Here is a 27,449-nt window from a genome sequence, read left to right on the forward strand (position 1 = left end):
ACTTGCATGGGACCCTCTGGTGATACCTCATGTCAGGAACTGTCCAGAGTAGAAGCAAATCCCTATAGCAAAGCTATCCTGCTCTGGACAGTACCTGACATGGACAGAGGTTTCAGCAGAGAGCACTGTGGTCAGACTGGAAAGAAGTATACAACTTCCTCTGGAATACAGCAGCTGATAAGTCCTGTAAGGGCGCTAAAGGAAAACTGTCACATGTTTGCTCCCGCACTAACCATAGGTACTCATGGATAGTGCGGGAGACGCCGATTCCTACAATCCCTACCTTGGCCGGATCCGCCTGGCTGTTCGCCTGTAATCTTAGTTTTATTATATGTGGAAATCTGGCTGTAACTGGCACGGGTGGGGTTTCTGTAGCTTAACTGGCACTGACATCAGCGCCGCCCACTTATGAATATTCACCCCCCCTCCCTCCAGCTCTCCCTCTCTTTGCTGCTCCTAAGGAGGGAGGGGGATGTATATCCATATGCGGGTAGCACTGCGGACGGGCGGCGCTGATATCAGTGCAAGTTCAGCTACAGAAACCCTGCCCGTACCAGTTACAGCCAGATTTCCACATATAATAAAACTAAGATTACGTTCGAATGGCCATGCAGATCAAGCCAAGGTAGGAATCATAGGAATCAGCGTTTCCCGCACTATCCATCAGTGCCTGTGGTTTGTGCGGGAGCAAAGATGTGACAGTTTTCTGTTAAGATTTTTAAATAGAAGTAATTTACAAATCTGTTTAACTTTCTGGCACCAGCTGATTTGAATATTTGTTTTCCACCATAGTACCCCTTAAGAATTATGAATGGTACAGCAGAGATGACGGCATGAGACGCCATTACAATGTCCCATACAATCTACAACACTGGTATGCAGTGTCCTGTGCATGACCCAGTCAACGCCCTAACCAATCCCAAAGACTAGCGCGGTGATTACTATGGTGATCGCCTCTTCCTTAATGCAAGCGCACTAGGTTCTCTGGGAGCGCAGTGGCCATCTTACATGCTGGATAATAGGCTGATTGCTCAGAAAGAATGTGGCACCCCATCCCTATCTGGTGCTTCCTGACCTCTAGCTATAAACACACACTATGCACAAATAGCGCACAATGGCCCCGATTTACTAAAATCAGGGTGTTCTTTCTGGATTGTTTTAGATTTCACTCCTTTTTCTGGGAGCTAATTAACTAATGTGTCGCACGTGTCTGTTCATTTTCTGTTGCATGTTTTTTTTTTTTGTGTCACACGGAAAAATGTGTCGCACATACTCAGTGTTAAAAGAAAAAAACTAAAAATCATGGGTATAGAATACAAATCATTAATAGCATGTGCCAAACCAAACAAGCAAAACACAAGATTTAACGGGAATTAAGCAACAAAATAGAACTAAAAAAATGAAATGACAGACTAATATAGGAGTTTAACCCCTTAGGGATTACGCCTATTTTCACCTTAAGGACTCAGCAAATTTTCGTTTTTGCATTTTTGCTTTTTCCTCCTTCCTTTCTAAAAATCATAACGCTTTCAATTTTGCACCTACAGACCCATATAAGGACTTGTTTTTTGCGTCACCAATTGTACTTTGCAATGACATCACTTATTTTAGAATATAACCTACGGCCAAACCAAAAAAATATATATTTGTGGGGTGAAATTAAAAAAATGCCATTTTGTAAATGTTGGGGGCTCCGTTTCTACGCAGTGCAATATTTGGTAAAATATCTTTATTCTGTAGGTCCATACAGTCCATATTGGATACCCAATTTATATAGGTTTTATTTTAATTTTAATACTTATAAAATTATAAACTACATGCACCAAAATGAGTATGTTTAAAATTGGCATCTTATGACCCCTATACCTTTTTTATTTTTCCGTGTACAGGGTGGTATGAGGGCTAATTTTATGCACCGTCATCTGTAGTTTTTATAGGTACCAATTGCTTTGATGGGACTTTCTGATCACTTTTTATTAATATTGTTATGGTATATGAAGTGACCAAAAATGCCCCATTTTGGACTTTGGTATTTTTTTACGTGTACGCCATCGATCGTGTGGTTTAGCTAACCTAATATTTTAATAGTTCGGACATTTATGCACGCGGCGGTATCACATATGATTATTTTTATTCATTATTTTATTTTAAAAAAAATGGGAAAAGGGGGGTGATTTAAACTTTTAATAGGGAAGGGGTTAATGAACTCTTATAAAAAAAAAAATTATTTTGCACTTTTTTTTTTAGCCCCATCTTCTGATTGCATACACTGATCAGTGCTTCGCCATTGCAAAGCACTGATCAGTGTAACCAGCAATCTACTGCTCTAGCCTGCTGCGCAGGCATGGAGCAGTAGATCACCGATCGGACAACGGAGAGGCAGGTGAGGACCCTTCCATCGTCCAGTAAGCTGATCGGGACATCGCGAATTTGTCCTCCGGATCTCACCGATGTCTTGTCGGTATGCATCTTACTTTTGTAGGTTGGACTTTTAATGGAGAAATAAAAGGACATTTCCACAGCCAGGGCTTGGATTCTTTGCTTGCATTCAGTAAAAGGTTGCATGCAAATTTCGGTAGGATAAATTGACTTATTTCTGTAAAACAAGTCATTATTCATAAAATAAAAAAAGTGTCCAGTGGAAAAACAAAACGCTAATTTAAGAGACAAACAAAAAAGCTGATTTTAAGTAGAAGAGAAAATGGGGTATAACAGAGAACGGATAAAATATTCACTCTTAAAACTAATAGTAACTGATCAAATGCAGCCTAGCAACAGCAGCGATTTTCAGAAAGAACATTTAAGAATTATGCTTGCTCGGCCGTTGCATTTACACTCCTGGTTTCTGACCCATTTAAAAGTTCCATTTTACTCATGTAATACAAAAAGATCTCAGTACATTTTAACCAAATTAGGAAGAAACCATAATAAATGTCATACATTTAAGAAGCAGTGTTGGCTTAGTGGTGACTCACATTAATGCATATTCCACTGGTGCAACTTAATAATGAACAGCGAATATACAGTGATCCTTAACTTTGATGTGGGCTTATAGCAAATGTTATGCTAAAGGCTAAAAGATATGGTAGCATTTCAGAATGTGAAATCTTTCTATTAATTTAAACTACACATCACATTTCCACTAACTGGACCCTGCTGAAACATAAGGTGGAAATTAAAAGATTGAGTCAGGAGATCCTACTGAGCTTTGGGGATCTCCTTAGGTACTTACATTTTGGGTCTCTCTCTCTCTTTTATTATTTATATATATTTATATATATATATATATATATATATATATATATATATATATATATATACATACACTTACATTTTTTTTTACAAATTGCTCAATTGATCAGCAACAGCATTATAACTACTAAATTTATTATTATTTAGATTATATTTCAATAATTATTTAATATTATAAGTTATAACATGCAGCCTTCAGGGATTGGAGGATTGGATCCCCTTCCCTTTTTACACAAAAGACCCAACATCCCAAGATAGTACCTTGTACTTTCTGGTTTGCTGGTCAAACCATTTGGGAACAATTTATGCAGTATTGCAGGAGGCATTATTTAAAGGGGTATTCCAGGCCAAAACTTTTTTTTATATATCAACTGGCTCCGGAAAGTTAAACAGATTTGTAAATTCCTTCTATAAAAAAATCTTAATCCTTCCAATAGTTATTAGCTTCTGAAGTTGAGTTGTTGTTTTCTGTCTAACTGCTCTCTGATGACTCACGTCCCGGGAGCTGTGCAGTTACTATGGGGATATTCTCCCATCATGCACAGCTCCCGGGACGTGACATCATCATTGAGCAGTTAGACAGAAAACTTCAGAAGCTAATAACTATTGGAAGGATTAAGATTTTTTAATAGAAGTCATTTACAAATCTGTTTAAGTGTCCGGAGCCAGTTGATATATAAAAAAAGGTTTGGGCCTGGAATACCCCTTTAATGGGTTAATGTATTCATGGAAATATGTATATATAAAGTACTGTATCCACACACTGTAACTCGGGCCTGAGAAAGAGTTGCTTGAAAAACACGAGGCAGGCAAACGAGCAAACAGCCAGAGAATTTACTCCGCTTTCTGAAACTTTATTCATGCTTTAAAGTGTCGGGTTTTCTTCCCAGATAATTCACATGAATTTCAGAGTGGTTTTTAGGTAAAGAAGAGTGATTTTGGCTGAAATGTAGGGAAAATGCCCCTTTTCCGGAAAACAACGCCCAATTTGTAGTTTCTTCTTTTTCACTCTGAGTGATTCAGATTCTGTGGGGTTTTTTCTGTCGCACATTCTGTTGCAAAGCAAAGCCTGACAAAAAGAGTCGGAATCATGTTAGTAAATGTCCTCTTCCGACCCCTATAACTTTTTTTTTTCCCATATATGGGACTATATGAGAGCTCATTTTTTGCACCGTGATCTCTAGTTTTTATCAGTACAAATTTTGCTTTGATAGTACTTTTTTGAGAGCTTTAATAAAAAAAAAAAAATAATAATAATTTAGGGTACACAAAGTGACCAACAATACGCAATTCGGAACTTTGGTATTTTTTTGGTTTAACTTTCCGGAGCCAGTTGATATATATAAAAAAAAGGTTTTGCCTGGAATACCCCTTTAACTCTGAAGAATTTGCCATAGAGGAGTACACTTGATCTGCAACAATGTTTAGCTCGTTTGCAGTGGCACTACCACTAGATAGATCAGCAAGTCACATGTGCTCGCTTATTGGCCCTCATGTACTATTGCAAACAGACATGTTTTGTTGGGTTGTGCGACTTCGCGCCAGAATTGAAAACAACCCGACTAACTCCCCATTTTACTAGGGGCATGACCATCAGGAAAATGGGGCGTGGTCACCAAAAGGGGTGTGGTCACACCATTTTCACAAAAACCACAACATATTTACTAAGGTTTCCACAGCTGAGGAAAACCTGACAGATCAGAGCATGTGTAAAAAAAAAAAAAAAAAAAAAAAAAAAAAAAAATGTAGGGAAAGTGGAAAATGTAGGGAAACCTTTGTAAATGTCGTGGAAAAAAATTGTAGGGAATTAAAACCCACAAAGAAACCTACACTCCACTCTTGTGTCTGCTGCAATAATGCACACTAGATACAGTGTCGTAGTGTACAGAAGCTGCACAGTAAAGTACTGTAATTATTTGTGCCAGGAGGCCAAGCCAGATGGCTACAGGAGGCCGCTACCTTCATCCCACATTGCTGCTCCCCTCTGAGCAAACAGTGTAGCACTCCACCAACAATGTTGGCACCACTACACGTGTAGGTGGATTGTGTTCAAGTAACATCTACCCTGCTGAATACCAACATTTCACAGCTAAACAGAGTCCGAAGCATTACACTGGCACAATCACACTGTCTTCTTCCCTTAGTGGAAGCTATACGAAGCTATACATACTTACCTGTCCACATGTAAAAGTGAATGTCATCCACCAGACAAGGCCACTTTCTTCTATTGCTCTATAATTGAGATTTTCTGTGCACATGCCTGTACAACTCTACATGAGATTAGGACTCAACCAGATATATAATGAAAAGAGGTGCTACAGAGTATCAAAAATATTATTTACAGCACAAAAAGAGAGACACTAATAAGTGCATACCCAATGTATAAAACAATATTATATATATTCTATATTGGTATATCAACATTTAAAGGGGTTGTGCGCTGCCCTGCAGTTCGGAGCTCCGCTCACAGCGTCCGGAAGTTCATTACTCCGAACGCTGTGTGCGGGCTTCCGTGTTCGCGGCCGCCGGGCGAGACGTCACGCCCGGCCCCTTCTTGACGTCTCGCCCGCCCCCTCAACGAAAGTCTATGGGAAGGGGGCACGACCGCTGTCACGCCCCCTTCCCATAGACTTTGGTAGAGGGGGCGGGCGTGATGTCACGAGGGGGCGGGCGAGACGTCACAAAGGGTCCGGGAGTGACGTCACGCCCCGCGGCCGCGAACACGGAAGCCCGCACACAGCGTTCGGAGTAATGAACTTCCGGACGCCGTGAGCGGAGCTCCGAACTGCAGGGCAACGCACAACCCCTTTAACCAAGTCTACCTCTCTTTACCTTCAGTCTTGGGAAAAGGAGTTGGGCATTGCACTCTATGCAATTCTCACAGGTTTTCTAAATGCACCAAACTACTAAAGGTTACATTCTCGCTGACTTAACCCAACCCCCCCCCCCCCCCCACCAACTCCTGTTTCATATAAATTTATCCAATAAGAATCTGTGTCTGCGTTGCATGGATGACAAAGGTAATTCATCACATATGTAGTGGTATTCCATATTCTAGCTCTCTTTTAACCACGGCTTAAACTGGTCTGTACGTCCTCTAATAAGATTTCCATTGTGTTACAGAATTGACTCTACCTACACCCTTCTTTCGCCCATCACCTAATTCCCTCACCACACATGTGATATCTGCAGCAAACCTCCTAGTAACATTGCACTGGCTTAGTCAGTCTTCACCAACAGAACAGTAGTTGAAAAAAAATGACTGTCTCGAAGAACTGACTAAATGGGTAGACCATAAGCATGACCAGTTCCTTTAAAAACAAGGACCATGTGGCTTTTCTATGAGTGCCTTGTATTCTCCGCACCTTAATGTTGAAGCCATACGGCTCCCCCCCTGTGAGGATGTGTTGGTCCTAGTAGGACATAGGTATGCCCTTTCCACTGGCTTTTCTAGTCTGTTATAGTAGATTTATCTAGCATGTATTTTCATAATCTGTACTTTGGCTTGTATTTTACTCCTGTGACCAACACTTATTGAACCTCTGGAGTCATGGGATATGTATTTTCAATGTTATGTTCTCCCTGTTCTTTGATGTTTTTCTCAACAAAAATAGATTTCCCCAAAAACACACACACATTACATATATATATATATATATATATATATATATATATATACACGCACACACAGTTGCAGCTCTGGAATTACCTTGAAGCACTAATGAATTTAATGTGAAAATTTGAAGTAAATAATTTGTCTCTTTACACAAAGAGGGATTGAAGCTGAGGTCCCAAGCACTACCCACATTCTTAACTGGCATCTAAAATTGATCTTCTAACTCGTTTTTTACCATACAGTGATTGATGAACACACAGTAAATGAATAAAGTAGATTATAGAAAATGAGAGGAAGGAAAACACCTTCACATTAACTACAGCTAATTTTTTTCACTTTTCATTTTAAATGGATGGTCACATCGAAATACTGACAAGGCAAAGTTCCTGTGAAAATACAAGAACTCAATCAATTTGTGTTTTGGGATGAAGGTGCAGTGTTTTACCAAGAAAACATGTATGTACCGTATATGTAATGATTCTAGCAACATAGTACTGTTCTGTGACTACTAATCTATAACAGTTCTATAACTCTACAGGGTGGGCCATTTATATGGATACACCTTAATAAAATGGGAATAGTTGGTGATATTAACTTCCTGTTTGTGGCACATTAGTATATGTGAGGGGGGAAACTTTTCACGAGGGATGGTGACCATGGCGGCCATTTTGAAGTCGGCCATTTTGAATCCAACTTTTGTTTTTTCAGTAGGAAGAGGGTCATGTGACACATCAAACTTATTGGGAATTTCACAAGAAAAACAATGATGTGCTTGGTTTTAACATAACTTTATTCTTTCATGAGTTATTTAAAAGTTTCTGACCACTTATAAAATGTGTTCAACGTGCTGCCCATTGTGTTGGATTGTCAATGCAACCCTCTTTCCCCACTCTTCACACACTGATAGCAACACCGCAGGAGAAATGCTAGCACAGGCTTCCAGTATCCGTAGTTTCAGGTGCTGCAGAATGGGCAAAACAAAAATTGGAACTGGACCCTGAGTTTACGCAGAAGATTTTGTTCAGTGATGAGTCAAACTTTTATGTGAATGGTGAAGTTAAGAAACAAAACAATCGCTATTGGTCTGACACTAACCCACATTGGATAGATCCCTCCAAGACTGTTGGAACACAAAAATTGATGGTATGGTGTGGTATATGGGGTACAAAGATAGTGGGGCCATTCTTCATCAATGGAAACCTCAAGGCCACTGGATATGCAAAATTGCTGCCCATTGTGTTGGATTGTCAATGCAACCCTCTTCTCCCACTCTTCACACACTGATAGCAACACCGCAGGAGAAATGCTAGCACAGGCTTCCGGTATCCATAGTTTCGGGTGCTGCACATCTCGTTTCTTCACAGCATAGACAATTGCCTTCAGATGACCCCAAAGATAAAAGTCTAAGGGGGTCAGATCGGGAGATCTTGGGGGCCATTCAACTGGCCCACGACGACCAATCCACTTTCCAGGAAACCGTTCATCTAGGAATACCTGACACCCATACCTGCATCATCTTGCTGGAAAAACTCAGGAAACATGCCAGCTTCAGTGCATAAAGAGGGAAACACATCATCATGTAGCAATTTCGCATATCCAGTGGCCTTGAGGTTTCCATTGATGAAGAATGGCCCCACTATCTTTGTACCCCATATACCACACCATACCATCAATGTTTGTGTTCCAACAGTCTTGGAGGGATCTATCCAATGTGGGTTAGTGTCAGACCAATAGCGGTGGTTTTGTTTGTTAACTTCACCATTCACATAAAAGTTTGACTCATCACTGAACAAAATCTTCTGCATAAACTGAGGGTCCAGTTCCAATTTTTGTTTTGCCCATTCTGCAGCACCTGAAACTACGGATACTGGAAGCCTGTGCTAGCATTTCTCCTGCGGTGTTGCTATCAGTGTGTGAAGAGTGGGATAAGAGGGTTGCATTGACAATCCAACACAATGGGCAGCACATTGAACACATTTTATAAGTGGTCAGAGACTTGTAAATAAGTCATGAAAGAATAAAAAGTTACGTTAAAACTAAGCACATCATTGTTTTTCTTGTAAAATTCACAATAAGTTTGATGTGTCACATGACCCTCTTCCTATTGAAAAAACTAAAGTTGGATTCAAAATGGCCAACTTAAAAATGGCCGCCATGGTCACCACCCATCTTGAAAAGTTTCCCCCCTCACATATACTAATGTGCCCCAAACAGAAAGTTAATATCACCAACCATTCCCATTTTATTAAGGTGTATCCATATAAATGGCCCACCCTGTATATTTCCGGCACTGCAGTATGTGTTTTAGTAGTACTGTATTCTGTACTACTTTTTGGTTCTGCAGTTCTGTTTGAGGACTATGGGGGGAATTCATATTTTGGGGTAATTTTGAGGTTTGTGGGACAAATTAATCAAATGTTGCACAGCGATTTTTTGCAAAAAGTCACACTTGATAAATCACTAGCCACTGCAAAGACTCTTCTAAAGCATTCCAAAATGTGGTTATGATTCTGAAATGCGCTAAATAAAAAGTAGAAGAAAAGTCGCACAGAAACTGCCTGTGACAATTTATGACACTAATTTAGAAAAAGAAACAGGGTAAACAGATTAATAATTTCCTTCTTTATCTTTCTGGCAGTGTGATTCTGTTCTGGGACTGTATATGACTTTGGAAATTTATATTTCTGGGATTGCAGTACTGCTCTTGATCTATCTGATGCAGAACTGTTCTGGGACTGTATATTTCTGGCACTGTAGTATTGTTCTGTGACTATATTTCTGGCACTGTAGTACTGTTCTGTGACTGTATATTTCTGGCACTGCAGTTCTGTGACTGTATATGGACTTTGCATGTTAGTAACATTACACCCTGTTCCAAATCATTATGTAAATTATATTTAAATATTTAGTTTTTCAGTTTAACTCATGGATGGCATTGTGTCTCAGGGCTCTTTTGATCACTGAAAACAATCTCGGACACCTGTTATAATTAGATTGCCAGATGAGACCTATTTAAGGAAAAACTACTAAAGGTGGGTGTTCCACATTATTCAGCAGAGCACAATTTTCAAGCAATATGGGGAAGAAAAAGGATCTCTTCTGCTGCTGAAAAGAGTAAAATAGTTCAATGCATTGGACAAGGCATGAAAACATTAGATATTGCACGAAAACTTTAGCGTGATAATCGCACTATTAAGAGATTTGTGGCTGATTCAGAGCACAGATGGGTTTGTGCAGATAAAGGTACATTAAGGAAGATTTCTGCCAGATCCATGCATCAGATGAAGAGAGCAGCTTCTCAAATACCATTACATAGCAGCAAACAGATATTTGAAGCTGCTGGTGCCTCTGGAGTCCCACGGACATCAAGGTGTAGAGTCCTCCAGAGTCTTGCAGTTGTGCATAAACCTTTTATTCGGCCACCACAATGCTCACAAGCAGAAACCGCTGCATTGTGCAGAAAAATACATGAAGACTAATTTTCAAACAGTCCTATTCACTGATGAGTGCCGTGCAACCCTGGATAGCCCAGATGGATGGAGTAGTGGATGGTTGGTGGACGGCCACCCTGTTACAACAAAGCTGCAACATCAGCAAGGCGGTGGTGAAGTCATGTTTTGGGCCGGAATCATGGGAAGAGAGCTGGTCGGCCCCTTTAAGGTCCCCAAAGGTGTAAAGATGACCTATGCAAAGTATGTGGAGTTTCTGACTGACTACTTTCTTCCCTGGTACCGAAGGAAGAACTATGCTTTCCGTAATAAAATACTCTTCATGCATATCAATGCACCATCTCATGCTGCAAAGAATACCTCTGCATCTGGGTTTTTCCTGTGTCATTACCATCACACAGGAAAAACTCATACAGGACACCATAAAATTATCTTTACGGACCTGAGGAAGGCGTGAGAACACGTCAAAACGCGTTGTCCAGTTGTTAATTTTATTCATAATAAAAAAGTTCCTGTGTACCTATGGCATCTTCGCATAATCTTACCATCACAGTAGCACTCGGAGGTCAGAACCCCTGCATTTTCTGCACTTCCTCTACAATACTGTCTTTTCCGTACCCCGTTTGGGGCGATGGACAAGGGCCGAGCAGCAAGCTGAAAACATCCCACCACTTACCGGTAACTTCTTTGGAGCTGTGCTATACCCTACGTACAGCTCCCAGAGGTCAGTACCATCACATAGGTTTGGTGGTGGGCATCCCTCCTACTCTTTCTTATTTTTTATCCAAGAACCCAACCTACTATGCCAGAGAGTGCCCCGTACCTCTTCCTTTTTTATCTCCTACATTAATGGCTGCTATGGGGGATAAAAGGAGAGAAAGTCATGGTGTGGTTTCCATACTCCCCTGACCTCAATCCTATTGAGAACCTTTGGAGCATCCTCAAGGCAGGCAGTTTACATCCAGGCAGGCAGTTTACATGCAAACAGTAGCTCTGGGAGGCTATTCTGAAATCTTGCAAACAAATTCAAGCAGAAACTGTCCAAAAAATCACAAGTTCAATGGATAAAAGACTTGTGTACCTGTACCAGGGTTTAAAACATTCTTAAGAGTAGAGAACGCTATGAGCTGCCAGGACCCACTGGCATTAACCCTTTCAAAGTTGATTGCGGTGTCTAAAGTGCGGGATTAACGGTGCTGGTAGCTCAGAGATGCTGATTGGCACACCCGCGGCAAAATTATGGGTTTCGATCAGCTGAAAGGAGGGAGGGAGGGCCCTTACCTGCCTTCTCGCCATCCGATCAGTCCTCTGCTGCTCCTGCAGGCAGGAGTAGCAGAGCACCAATAACACTGATCAATGCTATGCTATGGCATAGCATTGAACAGTGTATGCAATCTTCATATTGCATGGTATAGCCCCCTATGGGGACTAATAAAAAAAAAGTGTAAAAAAGTCAATAAAAGTGAATGACCCTTTCCCTAATAAAAGTTTGAATCACCCCCCTTTTACATTATTTTAATAAAATAATGTAATAAAAAATAAACCTAATCATATGTGGTACCACTGCGTGCGTAAATGTCAGAACTATTAAAATATAAGGCTAGTTAAATCGTACACTCGATGGCGTGCACGTAAAAAAACACCAAATTCCAAAACTGTGCAAACAGCTTAACGTTTGGGAGACACTTCCACTCTGATTATTTCCGGCATTGAAAGGGTCATACAAAACAAAAGAGGCGGAGATCTGGTCCGTCACCTTCGCAACAGAGAAACAATGTGGATTTATTTATTTAACAGCATTCAACCAAACGGAATGAACAGCAAAACTAATCTAATCTTGCACTACTGAGCTCTGAACATTTGTATATCTCTTTTTTGCTATTTTGAAGTTCCTTTATTTTTTTCTTGTTTGTTCTTGTTTTTAACATGCACATAGGTGATAAAGTTTTTTTTAACCTTCTCAGAAGTTCCCCCTCCCCTTTGTTTGGAAGGGTCTAAGGGTCTTTGATCCGAAATGCGTTGGCTTGAAGGGACCCTCTTTCCATGCTGTCAGCTGATAATGATATTGCCTAATGCACTCCTCTACCTGCCTTCATTATGGAATTTTAATAAGATATCAATAAACTCCGGATTTTATGGTGCTGGCTCTTTCACCTGTTATGCTACTTGTCTTAAGGATTGCCGTGCACTGGAGGCTCAGGTGAGCTAAATTTGTTTAACTTTCTGGAGACTGGAGTGGATATGAAAAAAAAATGTCACTGGAATAAAGTGCTGTTTTAGAATGACAGTGTGTGTCTAGTACTGCAGTACATTTATTAGTATTCTATGTTTTATTGCAAAACTTTTTTTTTTTATGTTATACTGCATTGCAGCTCTAGCATTATACATTTATGGCAATACACTAATGCTTGTCTACAACCAGAGAGTATTCAACCACTGCTATAACGTAAAACTGACAGTTTCATGACAGAATGAGTTACCATTACTGTATACTGTAACATAAAAAGGAAAACACAGTAGTAGAATACTCTTATTCTGTAAAGTGAGGCTGATGCACATAATAGACTATTATTTTGCTAAAATTACATCTTATGCATACAGTGCTAAAGTATAGTACTTGACCGCAGTTATTCCCTTTAAACCTTTTAATGGTTTCACGATACCTCATCCAACTCCACAATCTTTAAAGCAGGTTCATGTATCACATCGTTCCTGACATGTTGCTCGGCTCTGAACAAAGCCACGTAATTTTCATGAGCTTCCATTTCTTCAACTTGAAAGAGTAACAACCAGGTAAGAATTAGTGCAAAGTCAATGGAATTAATGTCTTATTCAGGCGCTTTAGTGCAGTCGATAGGAATGCAGTAGAAGCACACTAACCTGTCAAATCGCTGTACTTATCCAGTTCATTCTCTGATATGGTCAGAGAATAGCTCACTTTTTGTAAATGGTTCTGAGAGTCTTGACTAACTGGGGTTCTGGGAAGGGAAACAAAGTATATTTTTCATGAGTGGCCAGTGAGCTTTGGGAAGCGGTGCGAGATACGGTATTGTGCAAACAAATTAATATATAGAGCAATCAGAAATAGAGAAGGAAAAGAAACTACACAACACTTTCTTAAAGACGGGAGCACGTGACAACGTTAAACATAAATTTATTATCATGTACCAGCAACTTTCTATGTTGATTGCACTAGAAGGACCCTTACTATATATGCATATGTTTGCATGTGTGTGTATATATATATATATATATATATATATATACACACACACGGTATCTATCTACTGTATCTCCATATATCTATAATCTAAACAGCTGAACCCCCTAGTAGGGACAAGTTGGTAAAGGGTCGCCTCCCCGATTTTTGAGTGCAAGCATTGATCTTTTTGTAATCATCTATTCAAATCCCGATGTATCCAGCTGGGTAACATAAAACATTACGTTTCTGACTTTATCACTTGCCAATCAGATTTTGTGGGCAGAGAAAGGTTCCCCCCCCCCCCCCCCCCTTATAATTGCACATTAAAAAGAAAAACATGGAAAGGACATTACAGAGTTACAATTCCTGGGTCTACAACATGTGATTAACACAGATAGCGGCATAGATAGACATCCCATATTGCGGCAGACAATAGTGATCTGAATTATCTGCGCAGGAGCACAAGGTATATTAGGTCTGAATGACTGCAATGATTGGTCATATTTGTAATGAGTTTTGTAACTTTTTTTGTACAACTTTTTACTTTCTTGTATGTGTTATTATTTATTGTTACCATGAAAGTTTCATGAGCACTGATTGTATTGTTATATGTTTATGTCATTGTGTGTTCATGCGATTGGTCAGCCCGATTTTATTCTCCCAGCTCCTTGTTCCCAGCATTCCTTGTCAAAGCATCACCTGACATGAAACGAGTATGGAGCATTGTTGTGCTGATTAATCCTAGTGTAAGATCGTACTGAGCTATAATGGATTTGTGTTTTGCAAATATAAATCCAGTGTGTGGTGCATTTCCTTATGTGAGTGATTTCTGCCTTTTGCCTTTACTCTGTGCACCAGGACAACTTGCTACTATCAGTGCCTTTTACCAGTGTGGAGATCTTCCAATCTGAAGCAGCAGTGTGATGCAGACTGTAATTTATTTTCTTTGAGTATGCAATTTGGAATGAATTTGATGGATCCTGAATGGAATACCTCGCCAATTCTTTGCCCATCTCCTGGCCCCCACTAGTATCTGTTTCCCCAGCTCCAGTGAAGGTATAGTGTCTTTACATGTCAATGGTGCAGTAAAGCACTACCCATAATAGGGACCTCAGTGGTACAACCAGTGAATGGCTGCAACTGGTATAAATCCTTACACCACATCATCACTCAAATGGCACCAATGAAAATGAAAACTCTTTCCACAAAATACAAGGTCTCAAACAGATAAAATATAGAAAAAAAAAATTACTGCTTCTTTAGGCTTAAATTAGCACAACTGTCATGAGGTTTGAGGCATATAACCCAACCGCAGTCTGTGTATGGTGTGTAGAATATGTATCCAGCCTTACTTGTATCTCTCTTATTACAGCTTTTATTATCCCAAAAACGCCTTTATTTGCAGCCAATGTTGGATAGGCGTGGCCAGGGGTTTAGTATGCTCCCAAGACAGCCACGCCTATCCCCTGTATACCAGCGCTGGGACCGCTGTGTGATAGACACAGAGGTCCCAGGGCATGCGCCCCTTATCTTTCATACGTGAGCGCTGACCGTCATTACTTTACAGAGCGGGAGCGCTCACTCCCATTGTCTGACACCTCCGTGCACCAGGGAAATACTAGAGGCAGAGAGTGAGCGCTATCTACCTCTAGTGAATGCAACAGCACCCAGCACGTCTCCCACATGGAGAAGAAGGAAGAGGAGAAGGATGGGCATTGTCCAGGTGCAAAGAAGCATCAGACAGTGGGAGTGAGCGGCCGCTATGTAAAGTAATGTTGGTCGGCGCTCACATATGAAAGATAAGGAGCGCATGCGCTGGGACCTGTGTGTCAATCACACAGCGGTCCCAGCACTGGTGTACAGGGAATAGGCATGGCGGCCACGGGGCATACTGATCCCCTGGCCACGCCTATCGGACTGTCAGTGGCTGCAAATAAAAGCATTTTTTGGGATAATAAAAGCTGTAATAAGAGAGATACAAGTAAGGCTGGATACATATTCTACACATCATAGACTGTGGTTAGGTTATATGCCTCAAACCTCATGACAGTTGCGCTTTAAGGCTTCTTTCACACTGCTGTTAGGGCACGGAAGTGTGACATCCGTCGAGGGAGCGGGGAAAATAGTGTGGGGAAAAAATACTGCTTGCGCCATCATTTTCTCCCGCTATTCCCATCAAAAAACAAAGGCGTCCGACAACACCCATAATAGTAAATGGGAGCCATCGAGAACCATTGTGCCCCGTCACAAGAATGGCCATTAAAGGCACACAAAAAAAGCAACGGCAGTGTGAAAGGGGCCTTAGACATGCATACAAAATTATTTCCCATGTTGGAAAGCTGCTTTACTAAATAAAGAAAATGTTAGCTAGGCAAGCAGGGAAAAGATGCAGAATACGTTTCCATTAAAGTAAATGTGCACTACGTTTCTAACAAGCTGCTAGGGGTTTTTAGCATGTAAAAGACTGTGCAGTGCCAGGCCCTGTATACAAAGGAAGAGCTTAGCCTACAAGGTATACAGGATTACTAGGGCTGGGCAGAGGATGGAAAAAATGGAACTCATTTAGAGGGGATTGAAAGCTCAACAAACAACAGAACCTTAAAGTGGTTTTCACACAACAGGCACCTATGGCTTATTGCTAGGATATGTTTGAAGGATGGCAGAGAACAAAAGGGTCAAGCTTTTTAGCTTTTCATTGACACAAAATTCTCCTGACACCTGGTGGTATCGCACAGCAGCAATGAGACAAAGTCAGGAGCATCTTTGTGTAGGTGAAAAGTACCTGTCCCCATCAATAAAATTTAAATTATAGATTAGCCTATTTGAAATATTTTCCTAATATACTTCTTAGTAAAATTAATGTAAATTCCTGTGTAAAATTAACCCCTAAAAGCTTGGCCGTCTTCTGGTCATGCGTGCAGTCCTGCTAGCAGATTGTCTCCTGCAGCAGCCTGGCAGAGACAAAAGTCAGGAAATGCAGGTGGCACTTCCAGCTCAGTATAGTGTATAGAGCCAAAGGCTGTCCAGGCATGCTGGGAGTTGTAGTTTTGCAACAGCTGGAGGCACCCTGGTTGGGAAACACTGCTGTAGTCATGCTGCCTTCAGTGCATAGTGCTAAATATTGTGCTGGTTATTTCTGCTCCCTTTTCCAGCTGCTGGGCACATCCGAGCACACTGTAGAGTTCAGTTACAGTTCAGAGCTGAGGGAGGGGGGGGGGGGTCTCAGCCTATCACAGCTCATCACACAGTGAACAGCTCTAGGCTGTGTGTTCAGAGCAGCATATCAGATTATAGGAAGAAGCTCTCCCCAGCAGATGCCACACCTGCTGGGGAATGCCCCTTCTAAATCCATGGAGCTGATTTAGGCTGAGGTGGTTTATAATGATGGGGCGGGGTGAACTGGGAGGATTAAAACATTTATCAAGATCACGAAAGGTACTCTTTATCCTTGAAAAGAAAAGCCCCCTTCCTGCATGTTTCCCTCCCCTTATCAAAAAGGGCACAAATTCTCAAAAGTCGCCATTTTTTGCTCAACAATGGCAATTTTTGAGCAAACCTCCATTTCTGTGAAAAAACATGAAGCTTTTGGGAATCTGCACCGCTGACAATGCAAATCCCCCATTATCTAAGTATGTGGAAGAGTGTATCTATGGAACTTTACAAAATATGAAGCCAGAAGTGATTTTTTTCAGGCTTCCCTCCCATCAGGCATCTGTAGTGTGGTGTATCAAAACACAAGTACACTGTATTGTGTTTAATGGGCATTTCGCATCCAGAAATGCTTTCTCAAGGCCTGATTGAAATAACCCTTTTAAAGCCGCCAGCTAGCCAATCACTATGTTTTAACCCCTGATGACCAAACCAATTTTTATTATAGCATTTTTCTTTTTTTTCTCCATAGCACCTTTGTTTTTCCATCGATGGAGCCTTACAGGCTTCTTTTTTGTAGGGCAAAATCATACTTTGTAATGTATATTTTTTTGGTTACTTTTACAACTGAAAGACCATACCCTGATCCTTATGATTTTTTTTTTCCACAGATTTGTATGCAGGTTCCTTTTTTGCTGTAGTTTTCATTGACAGCATTTTGGGGACTTCTAAATTTTGGAATATTTGGTGACCAAAAAATCTTAAAAAATTCTGGCATGCTTTTTTTTTATTTTTTTACTTACAGTGTTCACTGTGCTCGATCAATAAGGTTATATTAAAGCAGTTTGGACATTTATGCACACAACAATAGGTGCTGGGTACTGAAACCAGTAACAAAGAACAAACTTTGGGTTTCAACTAGGAACAGACCAGAAACTGGTAATAGGATATTAGGAACTGGGTCCGCAGATATGCCAAGGTCAGTACAAGATGATACCCAGAGCAGCACCAAGGAGCAAATTAAGGTTAGGGAGATATCAGTAACAGCATGCAAAAGGAAGCCACAGTTGGAGCCAGACAATATCAGGAGCTACATCCAGAAGCAGACTATAAACATGACTAGAAGGGACATAATGTGGAAAAGCAGAAAAAAGCGAACAGGAACAAGTGCTAGACAGAACCAGAGAGAAATCATAAAAAGAAATCAGACAGAACTAGGATATACCAGGTACATTGACCAGGGACAGGCCTTAGGCAGAATTCAGAGATACCAGGAACAAGGAAACGGAACTACAGCACTACAGGTATTTGGCATACTATCTGTAACACGGCTGGTTGGCAACTAACGGTGTACCATGCGTCCTGGTTCTAACAAGCATCAGGAGACATATTCTATGCTGAATGTCTTATGTGCTTTCTGGTCTTCTTCCAGCTGCTTCTGTTATTGCTGCAGTTTCCGCTCTGCACTTTAGTGGCTGCGCATGAACACTGGCTAAAACATATATAGCAAGTGTGCACTTACTAAAGGATCCCCCCTCCAATCCCTGCCAGGCACTACCTATGTAACTCTGCTCCACCTGTTGCCTGATGCTTTAGCAAGAGTGTAGTTCCTACACAGCTTGGTCTCCGAGTTGTCTGTTGATGAAGTGTTTCCTGACTATTGGACTTTCCCTTTGTCTCATCCCCTAGTTCCTGTTTTGCTAATCCTTTGTAGGAATTTGGACTATCAACCACGTCACTGTCTGCTAGCAGTTTTTTCCATCCAGTCTGCGTACTCAGCTCTGCTGTTCCCACAGCAGCAAGTCTGCTCTGCTGCGCCTGACACTGACTATAGTATTAGTTCACCCCTCCAGCCTATATCTTCAGTGTTTGGCCAGTCCAGCCAGCTGCCACTTTCCCAAGCCAGACCATTGAGTGGTACAATGGGTCCACACCCGTTACATTGTTACACTATTCTAGGGTCTATGCATGAATATAGTAAGAAACAGCTAGAAATCTAAAGCAGGAGTAGCATTTTAAGTACCAGGTAAAGTATGCAAGTGTCTAGGCATGGACATGGTCAGAAGAAGCCATGAGACTTCAATTAGGAAAGAAAGCAGGAATAAGAAATCATGAACAAATAATCTTTAGGCTGGGTCCATCGAAACATAGACCAGAAGAAACGATGGACTTAATGCTAACATTCAGCCCCCAACCAATAGTAAACATTGCTATGCTGTAGCTGCAGCATGTAGTTATACACCACACTCAGGAAGGATCTGAACTGCGGCATTGACCTGTAGGACCTTGAATGTTTAAATATACTGCCAAGATCAAATGGTGCTTTCCATGGCATCCTTGCCAGCAATGTCAACAGTGTGTCATTTGTCCTGCAATGAGGTATTACCATCAAGAGAAAAAAAGAAGTGCAGCACTGTTCATAACACCATAAAATAAGGCACAACCCATAGCTAGAGGAGCTGCAACCTCTCTTTGTTTATTTCATAAAACAAAATGTGCTGCCAGGACCATTATAAAATAAAGTTTAAAGGGATGCTGTAGCAAAAAGCAACTTATCCCCTATCCTGTAAGAATGCAAGGGGGTCCAGGCTCTCTGATAGGGGTTGGCACACACTCCAGTCACACTCTATTGGAGTGCTGAAGAGACCCGAGAGTTGTACTCGGGAGCCGGCCCCAGCATGCGCCACTCTCAGAGAGCCGGGGCCCATTCAGGAGATGGCCGGGGGGCCAGGGTTGGACCCCCCGCCATCTGACACTTATCCCCTATCCTCTGGATAGAGCATAGCTACTTTTCGCTGCAGTACCCCTTTAAAGGAACTATGTCCTCATACAACCCCTCTATCTCTACTATGATGTGTGGATGGATCAAAATACAGATTCGATATATGTATTTTCTATTTTTTAACTCATTTACATTCCTCTGCAATAAAGGTGGCAAATCATGCTCTGTATGTTCCGGGAGAGTCCAAAGTATTTTGGAGTCCACTGTACTGTTTTTCCGAACTAGGGTGGCTGGTGTACACATTAGCATACAGAGGATGGACCATTTACATGTTTACTGCAAAGGAATTAAATAGTGGAAAGCTAGAAACATACATGTGTGTTTTCATTTTTCCAAGCATTACAGTATTTCAGGGGTATATAGTGATGCCACATTGTCTGCACAGTATGATTTTTAACAATGTTTTCTCTGTTTGCTGTATTCTTCTATTGTAGTTATACTGTACCTTCTGTGTTTCTTCAACATCAACTTCTCCATGTAGCTCAAGCTATTTTCTTTAAATTCAATATGCAGTGGTTTTGCAGTGGCAGTGAGTACAGTCTGAACTTCCAAACTCCCATTGTCATCTAGGAAACATAGATTTGATCTATTATAACAGATTCACACATTGGAACAGCTGGTCTGCCTCATTGTGGATGGAAGACTTTCATTAAACTTTGATCACTTTAGAATTCTATGATAATCTAAAGTTTGGTTCAGCAGAGCAGCAGGGGTAGGGATATTACAGTCAAAAAGCAGCTGTATTATATCAGCCTGGAAAACAAAAACCTAATTTTAAAGTTACCAAAAAGCATTGATGGCATATTTACATATATTTGATAAACTATAAGTATTTTACATACGTAATAAAATAAAACCATCTTTCTGTGCCCAAAACTTGTTCACTTGCCTTTCCCCTACAGAAGCTTCGGATGGCACGTACATACAGCGGTGCATCAAACAGACTCCATAAAGAGTAAAAGCAATTGAAATCATGCATCCCGCTACATTGAAAGCCTCATCATTGGGCATTCATACACATCATGACTACAGATTTTGAAGCCCTATCTAGTTGCAGACACCAACAATTTCTGGAGTTTTCCATTAAGTTAGTGACTATGAATTTTCACCAATATCAAATCTCTTTGTCTTCCATTTCCTAGCTCAGTGTCACTCGCCATTGATTTTGTTAAAAGAACCCCACGCCTACTTTGTTTTAGTGATCAGAGTGGGTTTTAGTATCTAACAGATCTCTGTAGCTTTAAAGGGGTACTCCAGCTCTAAGACATCTTATCCCCAATGCAGAGGATAGGGGATAAGATGCCTGATTGCGGTGGTCTCGCGGCTGGGGACCCCCGTAATCTTTCATTCAGCACCCCGTTATCAGCCTCTGGAGCGAACATCGCCCTAGGTCTGATGAATCACGATCACGGGGCCGTAGTGTTGTGACTTCATGGCCCTGCCCTCCATGTGATGTCATGCTCCAAGCCTATGGGAGGGGGCATGGAGTCTGTCACGCCTCCTCCCATAGGCTTGCATTGAGGGGGTGGAGCATGATGTCACATGGGGCGAAGCTGTGACCTCACAATACTCCGGCCCCCGTGATCGTGATTCATCAGACCCAGAGCGATGTTCGCTTCAGAGGCTGATGATAGCGGGGTGCTGTATGAAAGATTGCAGGGGTCCCCAGCAATAGGGGATAAGAGGTCTTAGGGCCGGAGTACCCCTTTAAAATACAGAAATTAGTTTATTATGCTCCACAATGCCTTTAAATGGGAAGCTGTTGGCTGAATATCAAGTTAAGAGCTAAACACATTCGCACATTTCTATAATTTTTATCTTTTATTAAAAAGGGTTTAAACTTCAGCAAACATATTTTGCGACAAGATAGACGTATCCTGTACAGTGTCTAAATCTATCATCATCTTGAATGTTACCAGTGATTAGATTGCAGAGCTTAACTGTAGTACATAACAAATATTGAAAGTACAGTATATTCAAAGTAAGCTTTGTTAGTCTAAAGCTTTCACATCCCTGTGCAGTTAAAACATTAGGCACCAACAGTGTGTGTTTGCTGGCAAGTGAGTCTTCAGATGCAAAATATGTAATTAGTGAGAAAATAAATGCAAAATGCTAATGTACAAACCTTTGATGATGAAGAATCATCTGAATTGCAAAGAAATGTTAGATGTTGTATGGTATATGGATTAAATAGAATAAAAATGTGCTTGCTTTTCCTCAGTGGGCTAGAGAATAAGAAGTCAAGTCTCATAAGAGTGATCTAAAGAAAGTGCCATGTGTCTTTTAAATGAGTCTGTTCTCCACAAGGATAAGAAACACAAAAGGAACTTTTATTTTTTATTTTTTTTTGCATCATGGGCTTTGTATTGAGGACCCATAAATGATTCTATTTTGTGACAACAAAAGTACTTTAACTATTTAATGTGGGATGGGCACACAGATGTATTTGAGTATATGGAAGGAACACAGAAGCAAAATGAATGTAACAAGCTTAATGGAGATCCATGGGGCCAATTAAAAGAAACTTAATGTGGTACACTTTTAAAGAAGACATTTATCTAGTAAATTCAATTGATATTTCAGTCATACTCTCTCAAGTACTAAATAAAATGGGTGAAAACATACACCAGGATAGGTGATAAATGCATGGCCATTGGGGGACCCACAAGTAGAACAACAAACTGTTCCACTCTAGTGATCAGTGGGAGTCTCTGAGTTGGGACCCATAGATTGCTAAGATTACAAAACCATACTTTTTTGCACTTTCAGTGATAGCTAGAAGTCACTGGGAATAGGTTGTCCTGATGTAATTCCACTCTGTTGCATCACTGCCTAAAGGGAAACTGGCAGCCAGTTCTCACACACTTAACCCAATGCACAGCATTATAGTGCAGGAAAACAGGATTAAAATGATGTATAACTTACCCAGATCGGCACAGCCGTTTTAGAGACACATGGAGTATTAACCTTCATTGCATATAAATGTGAATGTTGTCCTTTGCACAATGGAGGCAGGACTCAGCATACTCAGCATACTCAGCATCCCTGTCCCTTTCCCCTCTGCTTCTATATGCGCACCTATTCTGAATGACACCTGTCTTGTGAAACCACTGTATGGTCTTCCCCACCATGTTGCAGCTCTGTTTTAGGATCTTGGTAACCTTCTTACAGTCTAGACCATCTTTATGTAGAACAACAATTCTTAGAGAGTATTTAGATAGAGACAGACCAAAAGAGAGACAGAGAAAGAGGGAGACAGTGAGAGAGAGAGAGAGAGAAGAGAGACAGTGACAGTGAGAGAGAGAAGAGAGACAGTGACAGTGAGAGAGGTACAGAAAGAAAGACTACAAGAAGACTATGCAACATCTAATGTAATTGTAAGTACACTGCTCAAAAACAATTAAGGGAACACTAAGATAACATCCCAGATATGAATGAATTAACTAATTGTATGAAATACTTTTGTCTTTACATAGTTGAATCAAAATCACACAAAAATTATCTATGGAAATCAAATTTATCAACCCATGGAGGTCTGGATATGGAGTCGCACTCAAAATCAAAGTGGAAAACAACACTACAGGCTGATCCAACTTTGATGTAATGTCCTTAAAGTGTACCTTTCATCAAACAAACTTTTGATATATTAAAGTTCATTCCCTATTGAATAATTTTCTAATTGGTTTTAATTAAAAATGTTGCCTCCTTTATGGTGTATTTTAACCCGATAACGACCACGGACGAGTATAGACGTCCAGGTTGGCGGGCGTTCCCGCACCTGGACGTCTATACTCGTCCATTCTTCTCGTGGGTGCTGCCCAGTGCACCCACGAGATCGCGGCAGGGACTCGGCTGTATCACATACCTGGGACCCTGCTGCACTGCCAGGACCGAAGTAAACTTCGGTCCCGGCAGTTTTAACCCTTGCAGCCGCGGTCGTAAGTGACCGCGGCTGTAAGTGTTATGACAGAGGGAGGGAGCTCCCTCTGTCTCCTCTGCAGCACCCCGCATCGCGATCGCGGGGTGCTGCGTGTAATACGCGGCTGGCCGGGGCCTGCCGCACTGCCGGGAGTGAAGTTCACTTCACTCCCGACAGTTTAACCCTTACAGCCGCGGTCAGAAGTGACCGCACGCTGTAAGGAGTTCTGACAGAGGGAGGGGGCTCCCTCTGTCTCTCCTGCAGCACCCCGGAGCATCGCGGGGTGCTGCTGCATACCTGGGCAGTCGGGGGTCCTACAAAGACCCCAAGGTCTGCCCTGGGTATTGCCTGAGAGGCATGTCCTAATATGCTGCCTGCTAGTGAAAACTGGCAGGCAGCATATAACTGTAATGCTTTGGAATACTAAGTATTCCAAAGCATTAAAAAGTGTAAAAATAAAATAAATAAATAAAATAAAAGTGTAAAAATAAAAAAAAACGTAATAAAAGTGTAAAATATATATATATATATATATATATATATATATTAAAAATACATTTATTAAATGAATCTAATTAAAAAAAAGCATAATGTGTAGGATCGCATTGGCGGACATCCGCAGCATGTAATATGCTGCGGATGTCCGCCACGTGATCCTACACATTATGCAGCAGTCACAGTAATGAGCTCGCTGCTGCGGCTGGGTAGCTTTGTGCGTCCACTCATAGCGGCGGATTTTCCGCCAGCAGTCATGAGCGGACACACTGAGCTGTCACAGACAGACGCGTTACACTGCCAGCCGACCAAGGACCAATCAGAGAGGTCCCTGGTCCAGCCAATAACTTGTAGGGGTGCGGTATATAAATGGGGTCACTTGTGGGGGTGGGGGTACTGTTCTGCCCTGAAAGCCAAATGGCGCTCCTCTCCTTCTGAGTCCTGCCACGCCTACAAGGAACCATATATGGCCAAAGCGGGGATATTTCCGAACATGGGACAAGCAGCTAAATAAAATTTAGGGTGCATTTCTTTCAATATCAGAAGTGATGTACAAAAAATATGCCCCCCAAATGATGCATTTGTGAAAAATTGCTATTTTCGAATTTTTAACACTGACTTCGTAATAATTCCTGCCAAAAAACGATGGTGTTAAAATACTCACTGTACCCCCTAGCGAATACCTTGAGGGGTCTAGTTTTTTAAAATGGGGTCATTTGGGGGGGTGTTCCTATGTTCTACTACCTTTTAATTTCTGCAAACCTTGCATAGCACATAAAAAAAGATGTACTTTTCAAATTTTCAAAATTTTCAAAATTTCAAGTTAAATTGTTAGGCTTCTAACTAATTTAAAATGTTAATTAAAAACTAAAAAATGATGTCAAAATAAAGTAGACATCTGAAAGTATAAGTTTTATAAACTATTTGGTCAGTATGTATAAATATATGCAACCAATTAGTGTTAAAATAGCAAAAAATCTTAATTTTTTGTAAAAATTTCATGATTTTTTGCATTGTAAAAAAAACTACAAATGATATCGGCTTACTTTTACTATGTACATGAAGGACAACTTGTGACAAAAAAACTATGTCAGAATTATCGTGATTGGCAAAACGTTACCAGAGTTATTCTCTAATAAAGACAGACATCCCCGATTTGAAAAAACAGGCCTGGTCTTTCAGGGGCGTACAGGTTTATTTGCATTGGTCCTTAAGGGGTTAACTGTAAAACATTAACCACTAGGGGTCTCCCTAGCAGTCCTGCTGCAAGCCTTCTGTATTGATTTCTAACTCATGCAGGCCTGGCATGAGTCCGAAATCGCCGACCACATGACTAGCTCAGCGCAGCGCTATGCTTGTTTCAAACCAGGGCGCGCTCCTGACATGGCCAAATGTCAGTGCAGTGCTGCCCTGCATACCCTCCACCAGTGAATAAGCCGCCGCTCCACTACAGTAAAGATGGATGGAGCAAGACATGATGTCCCAGATGTGCTCAATCGGATTCAGGTCTGGGGAACGAGCGGCCAGTGCAAAGCATTAATGCCTTCCACTTGCAGGAACTGCTGACACACTCCAGCCACATGAGGTCTAGCATTGTCTTGCATTAGGAGGAACCCAGGGCCAACCGCACCAGCATATGGTCTCATAATGGGTCTGAGGATCTCATCTTGGTACCTAATGGCAGTCAGGCTACCTCTGTCAAGCACATGGAGGGCTTTGCAGCCCCCCAAAGAAATGGCACCCCACAACATTACTGACCCACTGCCAAACCGGTCATGCTGGAGGATGTTGCAGGCAACAGAACATTCTCCACGGCATCTCCTGACTCAGTGTGAACCTGCTTTCATCTGTGAAGAGCACAGGGCGCCAGTGGCGAATTTGCCAATCTTGGTGTTCTCTGGCAAATGCCAAATATCCTGCACAGTGTTGGGCTGTAAGCACAACCCCCACCTGTGGATGTCGTACCCTCATACCACCCTCATGGAGTCTGTTTCTGACCATTTGAGTGGACACATGCACATTTGTGGCCTGCTGGAGGTCATTTTTCAAGGCTCTGGCAGTGCTCCTCCTTGCACAAAGACAGAGGTAGCGGTCCTGCTGCTGGGTTTGTACTGGCCTGTCTCCTGGTAGCGCCTCCATGCTCTGGGCACTACGCTGACATAAACAGCAAACCTTCTTGCCACAGCTTGTATTGATGTGCCATTCTGGATGAGCTGCACTACCTGAGCCAATTGTGTGGGTTTTAGACTCCGTCTCATGCTACCACTAGAGTGAAAGCACCGCCAGCATTCAAAAGTGACCAAAACATCAGCCAGGAATCATAGGAACTGAGAAGTGGTCTGTGGTCACCACCTGCAGAACCACTCTTTTATTGGGGGTGTCATGCTAATTGCCTATAATTTCCACCTGTTGTCTGTTCCATTTGTACAACAGCATGTGAAATTGATTGTCAATCAGTGTTGCTTCCTGAGTGGACAGTGGGATTTCACAGAAGTGTGATTGACTTGGGGTTACATTGTGTTATATAAGTGTTCCCATTTTTTTGAGCAGTGTATTAGCTCTCACTCCAGGTCTTGAATCACAGCTTAGACTTTTCACTATTTCTATACAATGTCCTCCAGCTGCTGCTTCTTAGGGTGTACTATAGAGATAAAAAAGTGTGACCCTCTTTTCTGAGTGTGCACTGTGTGTAAGTGAAATAGTGCCACTTGTCATGTATACACTTGAAAGCTTATCCTAAAAAAAAGTACCTGAAATGACAGCGTCACTAAAATTATAAAGAGAGTCTAATCGTATGTAAACCCCACTGTAAAATTTTACTTTGTTCTGTGTCTGTCAAATATAATAGCACAAAATAAGAGTTTATAAATACACCCACCGTGTGGGAGAAATAACTGGCCCTGTTTGCTTAGGTCTCTGTTCTCTACCTTCATTCCATTTCATTTCTAAATTTAGAAACATCTGATTTTCCAAATATAGGACAAAAATAAGTACAAAAACAGCAATAATCACTGCATTACCTGTTTCCACCTTTAAGACATTGACAGGTTGTGATTTATTCCTTCTCCATTCCAATAAAGCTTCATTAAAATATTTAGCAGATTCCTCTTCACTAAACTTTCCGTGCAGTAGAGAGTTTTCCCTTCTCGGTTCTGAGATGAAAGACTGTTGGGGAGTTTGCAAATGCATTATTTTGTATATGACAGTACATTTCGACATTCTAACAAACACCAGGTCTGCACAAAAGAATACAGTCTAGATCAAGGGTCTCAAACTCAAATTATCTGGGGTCACTGGAGGTAGAGGCTGGCCCCTCACCTATAATGCAATGATGTCACTAATCGCGCGCATTCCTCCAGGAAGGC

The 27,449-nt window shown here is 41.3% G+C and overlaps 1 protein-coding gene across 7 annotated transcripts in view; it reads right to left on the reverse strand.

Annotated features, from left to right (window-relative positions):
* The window catches only part of ZBBX (zinc finger B-box domain containing), a 205,916-nt gene that overhangs the window by 87,084 nt on the left and 91,383 nt on the right, over positions 1-27,449 (reverse strand). For all 7 annotated transcript variants that reach the window (XM_056565098.1, XM_056565096.1, XM_056565101.1 and 4 more), the window contains 4 exons: positions 27,105-27,249; positions 20,116-20,236; positions 13,198-13,295; positions 12,981-13,090 (listed from right to left, as the gene is read on the reverse strand). In XM_056565098.1, the coding sequence (XP_056421073.1) occupies positions 12,981-13,090; positions 13,198-13,295; positions 20,116-20,236; positions 27,105-27,249 (474 nt within the window). The remainder of the gene's footprint in view (positions 1-12,980; positions 13,091-13,197; positions 13,296-20,115; positions 20,237-27,104; positions 27,250-27,449) is intronic.

This window comes from Hyla sarda, chromosome 3, assembly GCF_029499605.1.
Source record: "Hyla sarda isolate aHylSar1 chromosome 3, aHylSar1.hap1, whole genome shotgun sequence".
NCBI lineage: Eukaryota > Metazoa > Chordata > Amphibia > Anura > Hylidae > Hyla > Hyla sarda.